Source organism: Cebus imitator, unplaced genomic scaffold (assembly GCF_001604975.1).
Source record: "Cebus imitator isolate Cc_AM_T3 unplaced genomic scaffold, Cebus_imitator-1.0 Scaffold143, whole genome shotgun sequence".
Classification (NCBI taxonomy): Eukaryota; Metazoa; Chordata; class Mammalia; order Primates; family Cebidae; genus Cebus; species Cebus imitator.
Window position 1 is genome coordinate 2,778,724 of NW_016107458.1, and position 9,699 is coordinate 2,788,422.

At 44.0% G+C, this 9,699-nt stretch overlaps 2 protein-coding genes across 2 annotated transcripts in view; both read right to left on the reverse strand.

The window, feature by feature from the left end:
- The window catches only part of LOC108313790 (ankyrin repeat and SOCS box protein 3), a 176,836-nt gene extending 167,670 nt beyond the window's left edge, over positions 1-9,166 (reverse strand). The window contains exon 1 of the mRNA XM_037743389.1: positions 9,039-9,166. Within this exon, the coding sequence (XP_037599317.1) occupies positions 9,039-9,142 (104 nt within the window). The 5' untranslated portion in view covers positions 9,143-9,166. The remainder of the gene's footprint in view (positions 1-9,038) is intronic.
- GPR75 (G protein-coupled receptor 75) lies at positions 1,467-9,198 on the reverse strand. The gene is made up of 2 exons (XM_017542331.2): positions 9,039-9,198; positions 1,467-3,562 (listed from the first exon to the last, which is right to left on the reverse strand). The coding sequence occupies exon 2, from the start codon at positions 3,444-3,446 to the stop codon at positions 1,824-1,826; it is 1,623 nt and encodes a 540-aa protein (XP_017397820.1). The 5' UTR covers positions 3,447-3,562; positions 9,039-9,198; the 3' UTR covers positions 1,467-1,823.
- Positions 9,199-9,699: the final 501 nt, after the last annotated feature.

A 9,699-nucleotide genomic window follows, 5' to 3' on the forward strand; every position in this document is an offset into this window, starting at 1 on the left:
AAAAAAAAAAAAAAAAAAAAGAAAAGAAAAGAAAAAAGAAAGGGAAAAAGAAAGTCTTTCATGCAAAGAAAGTGCCTTCCAATCTACAATAATAATTCTTGAATATGACCATTTATAAAGATAGGTGTTGTATTTTGATGCTCATCTTGTATGTCTAACATTTAAAAACCTAGTGAGTTCAAATATTAACTGTATAATGAAAATATTTTTACATAAAAATGTGAGTTCACAGTTGTTATGCTAGGAATCACAGGGCATATAATAAAATTAGTTTCAGGTATAGAAATACTTAATCTATTTTTTCTTTCTGTCCATCTCCAGTTTAAGATTAATGGGAGAGGAATAAAACAATTAGTTTAAAAATAGATTATCTTGAGAATTTTTCTACCATAGTAATATATAAAGACAAAAAATGAAGTCATTTTTAGTTACTTGAATACTGTCAGGTGGTTAGTAAACTCTTCTCACACAGAAGGAAAACATAAATCAAAACACTTCCGATCCCATCTCTATGCCTTGTTAAGCAATAGTAAATAGTGCCCAGTGCATGACAGGAGTCCACATTGTTTTCCACAGAACACTAACGAAGATGATTACAGCAGTGCTACTCTCCAGGAACAGTGCACCTCTACCACAGATGCAGTACTCCAGTAGGCTTCTTGAATAAGAGCATTCAGAAACAATTCACTTTTGGGTTAGGCGGGGTGGCTCACACCTGTAATCCCAGCACTTTGGGAGACCAAGGCAGGCAGATTACCTGAGGTCAGGAGTTCAAGACCACCCTGGCCAACATGGTGAAACCCTGTCTCTACTAAAAATACAAAAATGAGCTGAACATGGTGGCGGGCGCCTGTAATCCCATCTACTTGGGAGCCTAAGGAAGGAGAATCGCTTGAGTCCGGGAGGTGGAGGTTGCAGTGAGCAGATATTGTACCATTGCACTCCAGCCTGGGTGACAGAGTGAGACTCCATCTCAAAAGAAACAAGAAATAATTCACTTTTAAACAAGCAAAATATATTTCTTTTCAAAAGAACTGAAAACCTACTCAAGTGACATAAAATATGTCTATAATAAGAAATGGCAATAATCATAACACTATATTCTCAGTTGACTGTCCTATGAAAGAAAAGTACCTAATGCTTGTGTGAGTGTTTTGGTAAAGACATAGTTATTTCCTTTTCTGCTTTAAGAATATATAAATTTCTTTTAGAGACAGGGTCTTGCTGCGTTGTCCAGGCTGGACTTATACTTCTGGGATCCAGCGATCCTCCTGCCTCAGCCTCCCAAGTAACTGGGATGACAGCTGCACACCACTGCACCCAGCTAACAATATATTATTTATTCAAGTCAACCTGCTACCAAAAAGGTGTAGTGTTCCCGATTTCAACACTTCAAAAAAATCAAAATCTACAATTCAGTTAATAAAAATAACATCTCAGCAAAACTCCTACTGTCACATCCTTAAAAAAAAAATCCAGCCAATATCTTATTTTGAAGACACATAACATTGACTCAAATCATGATAATCGGTTGACTTTTAACACAGTAGCTTCATTCCCGGCATCTATTTAAAGGTTAGGTACAAAAGACTGAGGCGAAGCTCAGGGTAAAAATCTAAAACTTTCACATCAAATCTTAGATGTCAACAAACTATAAAGCAAATCAACAGATACGGACACATCGAATGAAAGAAAATCATAACTGCCAGCTTTTCAGTTGAATCTTTTAAGTTTTGATCTGCCATTGATCTCAAAGTTAGAATAAAGTTAGTTAGTATCAGAAACAAAGACTGTCTACATAAGATCCTGTAGCCTCCATGACTTTAAACGGAGGGGACTGGAATCTGCTTGGCGGAAGTGCTGTCATATTCCTGCATTAAGTCATTAGTGGTGTGGTAATGCATGGCAATATAGGAGCTGGCAAATCCAAAAGAGTTTACTGGCTGTAAGTTACATGGGCTGCTCTCCTCCTGGGAAGGGCTGCTATTATAGATGCTGTAGTAAGGTTCAATTCGAGTGTTGATGGGGGTTGAGCTGCTCTGACCACAGTGCTGATGTCCAGCAGACATCTTGGGACTTACCACACTTTCCTTTGAATGACTTGGGCCACAGGCCTGGTCCACAAATTTCTTCTGTGGCTTTGGAGATAACATGTAGGCAGAGTTTGTTTCATGATGGGAGGATTTGTTTCTGTTGACTTCGAGGTTCCCCTTTCCCATGGCTCGTAGTCGAGTCTTTTGTTTGCAGCAGAAAACACCCAGGCCTATGTATTGGAGGCACCAGAACACTTTCCTTCTCAGCCCTGCACTGTTCCGAGAATATATAAAAGGGTTTAATCCTGACTTGAAAAATATAAGAGTAAATCCGAACAATTCAAACTGGTAAAGAATGAAGCTCCCATTACTGGACAGAACCACCTGTAGCAAGGAAATCCCCAGTGGAAGACAGCACACCAGGACTGACAGCACGATGATCACACAGGTGACCACGGCTTTGGAATCCTTGGCAGTGGAGAGATTGATGGCTGATACCAGCTGGAGTCGGCTGGCTGCAGGGGTGACCAGCTGGTTGGGACTCTTGGTATATCCACGGGTCTGAACGTGCTGCAGTTTGTTGTAATTCTGGTTCCTATACAGAGCGGGCATGGCACACTGGATGGGGTCTCCACCTCCCTGCACAGGGACCCCCATGAAAGGCTGTGGTCTGGAAGCGTCGACTGTGATTACAGGGGGGCACTTTCTGACTTGAGCGTTCTTCCGCAGGGTCTGAGCAATCATGATGTAAGAGACAGAGACCACAGCCACACAGAAGGTGAAGTCGACCACATAGAGAGACAAAATGGCTTTCCCTTTTCCAGCAATCAGACTGGCCATGGGAAGACAGAGGTGGGACTTGCTGGTTTTCAAGGTAGCCAAGGTGGCAAGGGTGAAACTGGTAGCCCAGAGAAGCAGGGTGAGGAGTAAGGTGCAGGCAAAGGAGGCCGTGCGATTCGGCTGCTTCCCCAGCACCATCCGGAGCCGATGCAGGGCGATCACTGCCACTGTCTTCAGGGACATGATGATGAAGCCTGAGCTGGTGAGATGGAAAGTGAAGCAGAAAGCATCTGGGATACTACTGGCTGAGCTGAAGAATAACACGAAGGTGAACATGGGGGCCGTCACTCCACAAATGAAGAGGTCGCAGAAGGACAGGTTCAGGATCATGAAATCAAAGTTGGTTCTGAATTTCCTGAAGGCTGGATCGAAGAAGGACAAGAAGACAATGAAGTTGCCATAGGAACCCAGGCAGAAGATGACCGTGAGTAGAAAAGTACAGGTCACCAAGGTGGCTGTGTGGATGAGATCCTGAAGACCCTCCTGCAGAGAGGTGCTGTTTCCTTCCTGCAAGTGAGGCACATGGAGCGAGGTGGCATTGGGGGCATCCTGAAGGTGGTCTGTTGAGTTCATCTTCAGAGAGAAATGTCTCCTCCTTCTGCTCCCCAAAAATACTCGGTAAGAAAGGAGTCAGGGTCTCAACTCACAGATGAACAATATGTGACAAAAGTGGCCCAAGGCAGATAAGCCTGCACACAAAAATGCATACCCAGAAACAGAAAGGGATTAATGTAGAAACAGAAAGGAATTCGTACAGTGATCTCATTATTATTAGTAGTAGTAGTACTAGTATCTGTCACCTTGAGAGAAAAATTTATTCATTTATTAGTGATGGGGTCTTGCCATGTTGCCCAGACTGGACTTGAACTCCTGTCTTCAAGCAATCCTCCTGCCTTAGCTTCGCAAGTAGCTGGGACTATAGCCATGCACCACCAAACCTAGCTCACTCGCTTGCTCTCTCTCTCTCTTTTTTTTTTACAAAAGCACTAGAATTTTTCAGCTCTGACTTGGTAAATAAAAAGCATTTCTCCTTACAAAGCTCAACACAGAAAAAGACACAAACAAATACATTCATCCAGCTAATATTTTGTTTTATGAAACAGAGTTTAAGTGTCACCTGGAGAGCATGCTAAAAAGTTTATCACCTGGAGAGCAGATTCCTTGGCCTCACCCTTGTGATTCTGTCTGAGGGGTGTGCAGATGTTGCTTTTAGAAACACTTCTGTGTCAGGCGCTGCCGATATACAAGAACGTAACCTCTCCATCAAAGAGATCACAATCTAGTTGGAGATCAATCTAACTATGTAATTACAGCCTAATAAGGTTTCAGGGTGCTATGAGAGCATGGAAGAGGAGAACCTAATCCAATTTAGGAAGGGAGCTGGGAAAGGATGGAGCTGGAAAAGACGGCAGGGGGGTGGTGGGGGTAGGTCTTTGCAGCAGAGGGACTCAGGTAAAAAACTGCATGTGCTTGAAATATAAGCTGGGGGGTATTGTTGATGCATAATGCGACCCTTCGCTAATTCCCAGAAATCACTAACAATCCTGTTTCCTTCCCTAGGAAGAATCCTTTATTTCCCAATATTTATATTTTTCCCCCCAGGTTGCAATTTCCTGGCCAATTAATTGCATATTCTCCTTTGGAAAAAAAAACAAAAACAAAAACCTGTGTAGGACTACATGTGAGTGGGAAAATTGGAAGTAACCAAGGATGTTAGAATTATACTAGACGTTTACAAGGTACAAAGCACCACTTTGTAAAGTCTAAACTGCTATATAAATGTGAGTTACCATTATCCCAACAAAAATATCCTGACGGCGAAGCAGGAGGCATGTGCCCCATTCCTGCATTTGTTCACTCAATTTACATTAATTATGTGTATACCATATGCCAGCATTATGCTAGGTGCTAGGATGAGTAAGGCACAGTCTCTGCTTTAAAAGAATAACTTACTGCTCCTTTTTCCTTTCTCCACTTTTCTCTTTCTATTTTACAATGAGACTTAATGTGCACTCACACAAATCTACATTGTCCCAAATCTCAAAGTCCTACATGGGCTGATGCCCCACCTGCTCCCAACAGATGCTTCTGTTGGGACAGACTAAGCTGTTCCTTGGAGACAGCGCTATGTTCTTGAAAACCAAAAAGCATTTGCCTTAATGTAGAATTTTAGGAATAATCAATGGCACTGCAGAGGTCCAGGGCTGCCGTTCAGCATACTTAGCCACCAGCTCAAGCTGGATCCCAGAAGCCTCCAGCTGTTAACCCCTTCATTGCTGATCAAGGCGGTACAGAGGAATGAATCAGGCCAGTCAGAGATTACCTGGGGCTCCAAGCAGCAGCTATGAACTACCTAACACAGTCTCTCCACATTTAACAACAGGTACAGCCATACCAATGCCTATCAGACACATACCAGTCCTGGGAAGTCCATATAATTGACTTGTGTCCTTCATCAAGGAAGAAGATAACTTCATCTATATTCTCAATGCTCATGTTACAGATCATGACGATATGGTAAATCTGTCCACTGGAAAGTGAGACCAACTTTTCTATACTTTCCTTTTGAAAAGTTCCATAAGAGAAGAAAATTCTGAACTTTTGTTTCTCGATAGTTAGAATTTTTTTAAAAATAGCACCCGATAGCTCTATTTTCACTTAAAGGCTATATACTTGTTTCTGAACACTTTTGATACCTATAAAGTGAGAAAGACAATTTTTACTGCTTTTTTTTAATGGCTAACTGGAGGACTGGAGCTAATTTATGAAAAGAGAAGTAGAAGAGGCCAGGCGCGGTGGCTCATGCCTGTAATCCCAGCACTTTGGGAGGCCGAGGCGGGTGGATCACGAGGTCCAGAGATCGAGCCCATCCTGGTCAACATGGTGAAACCCCGTCTCTACTAAAAATACAAAAAATTAGCTGGGCATGGTGGCGTGTGTCTGTAATCCCAGCTACTCAGGAGGTTGAGGCAGGAGAATTGCCTGAACCCAGGAGGCGGAGGTTGCGGTGAGCCGAGATCGTGCCATCGCACTCCAGCCTGGGTAGCAAGAGCGAAACTCCATCTCAAAGAGAAGTAGAAGAAAAAACCCAATTTGAGGAGGCAGAAAGAGCAGGGAGGTGATGCTGGTGTCTCTAACCCCCTTATTTCCAAGAGTTTCCTCTTTGGAAGTAGAGAAATGAAGAGGGGTGAAGAGGGATGCAGGAATTTGGTCTGGGGAAATTAGAAGAATGAAGAGTCTGGAATCAGGATGCTAAGAGAAATAAAAAGTAACTAGGTAATAATGAAGTGAGATGATGGAAGTTATGAACACCTCAGGCTAGGAGATATTTGGAAAAAGGGATTGATTTCAAGAGAAGAATGAGATGAAGCAGCATTAACATTAATCAAGAGTAGGACGCAGGAGGAAAAAAGGTGATTTGGGGTAGGAGAGGCAACTTTCACCTTTTGTACAGTTGCATTTTTTTCAACAAATTTAAAATTTTTCAATATATATATTTTTAATAGAGAAGGGGGTCTCACTATGTTGCCCTCGCTGGTCTGCAACTCCTGGGCTCAAGCAGTCTGCCTGCTTTGGCCTCCCAAAGTGCTGAGACTACAGGTATCAGCCACTGTGCCCAGCCTTCAATAAATTTAAAATAATTTATACTGCCATTGCTATTTCCTCCAGGTCAGGAAATAACAATGGCAGTATAATTATCAGCATCACTATTAGTATATTAATTTTATCAAGTGCTTATTATGTGCCAGGTACTCTTCTCATTGTTCCACACTATTAGCTCATTGAGTCCTCACAACAACCCTGAAATACTTGGTATAACATCTCCATTTTGCAGTGAGGAAACTAAGTCAAAGAGAGATTATTTAAAGTGGTGGAACATGCATTTGAGCCTAAGCAGTTGCTTTTCCACACTCTTCACCACTATTGTAAACTGAACAGCAAAAATATCTTTTTGGGAGGCATTCCCAGGTCGGAAGTATTAAGTGGTTATTATATACCAGGCACCTATTCTAGAGGCTTGACATGAATTATCAAGCTTTATTTCATTCTCACAATAATCCTATGAATAGGTATTGTAATCTCTTCCCCACTGAAACTTCCTGGAATCAGAAATTCTAATATACCTATGTAGTTATATCTGTATACCATCTATGTAGATACAGATACACCACACACACACACACACACACACACACACACACACACACACACTTTTCTACGTATCTTTTTGGGAAACTTGATCATTGTAGTTCACATATAAAGTAATCATAAATTATCTCCTATTGAGATAATTAGAAAAAAGAAGGCATCATGGGCTGGGAAGAGAAAAGAGAGAAAANTTTTTTTGTGAGATGGAGTCTTGCTCTATTGCCCAGGCTGGAGTGCAGTGGCACAATCTCAGCTCACTGCAAACTCTGCCTGCCAGATTCAAGCAATTCTCCTGCTTCAGCCTCCCAAGCCTACAGGTGCACACCACCAGGCCCTGCTAATTTTTTGTATTTTTAGTAGAGATGGGATTTCACCATGCTGGCCAGGCTGCTCTCAAACTCCTGACCTCAGGATCTGCCCACCTTGGCCTCCCAGAGTGTTGGGATTACAGGCGTGAGCCACCACACCTGGCCAGAGCTTGCTTTTAGTTGTGTGGGGGAGGAAGCAGTAGAGAACATAAGATAAATAAATGTATGACATAATAGATGTTAACTGCATCTTATGCACAGAGACTTGAGAGTCTAACTCAACAGAAAGTTTTGGGATTCAGTTCATTTTAAAGGACTGCAAAAATAGCTTTTTATTTTAATGTGGTTTAACTTCACTTTCATGGATTCTTTTATTATATATATAGCAGGTATTTTATCAAACCATGGAAAGTTAATGGGGAAAAATAGGTTAAGTTCAATTATAAAAATTATAAAAATGATTTAATTAAATTATAAAACAATAGAAAAATTAGGGAAATGGAGGGAAAGTAAACTCAGGTCTTAGTAGTAACTCCTGAGACTTTAAGAAAAAGGAAGCTGTGACCATAATTTGGAATGACATTATGATGACAAAAAATAAAAGTGATTTGGGGAGGGGAGTAAATTAAGACTGATTTGCTACTATTAAATATTAAATAAAGGTTACCCATGTTATTTGCAATGCAAACACACAAGCTACTCTTTATCTCTGGGATGGTGAATAGGTTAAGGAAGAAGGTGTGATAAAAGACATAAAATCAGAAAGATCTTAAGTTGGAACACCAGCCTTAAGCATGCATATTGGCTGCAGTAAGACAGAATGAATTCACATGTATATTCTTATAACTAGGACATCCTGAAGTAATTAGTAAGCAAAGAATATGGATGAAAACTTATTGTATAATTTGAGTGGCAATTATTTTTCATTAAGATGAGTGAAGAAAGAGCCTCTGATATGTCTAGTGTGCTGTTTTAAATTTTTAGTAAACATTAAAACATGTTATAGGGGTTTTATAAGTCAACTCATTCTTCCAGCCCTTTCCCCGCACCCCACAAAGTGTCTTAGGTTAGCATTTTCAGAGCCTACCCCTCACACAGAGCAAGGTTCTGTATGATTCTGATTCCCATTGTATTTCTATTGATCAGGAAAACCTCAGGGAGGTTAGGTAACTTCCTCAAGGTCACTAAGATTCCAGCCAGATTAATCTGATTTCAAAGCCCTTGCTCTTTCTATCCAGTAGAACTACACTGAACCCAGAGCAGCTAATGGGATGGGAAGACCTGAGTCATTTGATGGGAGGGATGAAGAGGACATGGGGCCCACAGAGTGGGAAACTGCGGAAAGGGGAGGTGGACCCCTGGCGAGGGGCTGGCAGTGGGTAGAGGCTTCCCGGAGAAGGTGAGGTGATGGTAAGGAGGGCCTAGGCCGGGCCAGGTAAGCTTGTAAACGAATTGGCAGGGGGTTGGTGGGTTAGCAGGGCTCAGACAAGGTAGGGGTGGTGGGTGGGTGCGGGGGTTCCACCCGAGCAGAGCCTGGGAACCTGCAGGGACCGGCAGGAAGGCTACCCCGCAGGCCGCACCAGGAGGACAGGTGCGCGGAGCCGGGCCTGGCCCAGCGCAGCCGCGCTCCTCGCTAACCCGCCAGCCTCCGGGAGCGTCCTCCGCACCGTGGGGTCGTCTTTCTCCAGGGGCCCGCGGCCTCTCTCACCTGCCGGGTGGCCGCAGCGCCGCCCCTCCTCCTCCATCTCGCAGTCCGGACCCCAGCTCCGCCTGCCGCTCCAGATGATGCAGGACTGGAGGCATCATCGCCATCGCCGCCGCCTCCGCGCATCCCGGGAGCCGCGGCGAGACGCGGGCGCAAAGGCGCAGTCACGGAGACGCCGAGGGCACCGCCCCCTCCGCCCGACACCCGGGCCTGGCGCCCCGCCTGCGTCCCGCACCCTCAGCGCCTCCGCCGCCGGCCCCCAGGGCCCGGGGCCCAGAGCCCGGCACTCACCGCTGCCCGCCGCGCGACGCGCGCCTGAGCCAGGTTTTTCAGGCCCACGTTTTTGCTGTTTGACGAACCCGGGCTCCCCGAAGTAGCCAAAAGATGAAACGCAGAGCAAGGTGGAGTGGGAAGGAGGGCAAAGACAGGGGTATCGAAGGCACGGGCTTTGGGGGCCTCCCCGGCTGCTTCCCCTGCCCGCCGCCCACCTCCTCCCCATTCCCCGCGCTTTCAAGTCGGCCTGCCTGGCTCCTCACTTAGGTTGCCGCTAATATTTTTCCTCATGAATTACGTTGGCGGCGGCTTCCCGTTTGGAACTTTGAGAATTTATAAATCAAGTCATTGTAATAGAATTTTAATTTAACCAATTCGAACTTACCTAAGC

Coding starts and splice junctions, on each gene's coding strand:
- GPR75 (XM_017542331.2), bottom strand. CDS start 3,446: ATGAACTCAACAGACCACCTTCAGGATGCCCCCAATGCCACCTCGCTC.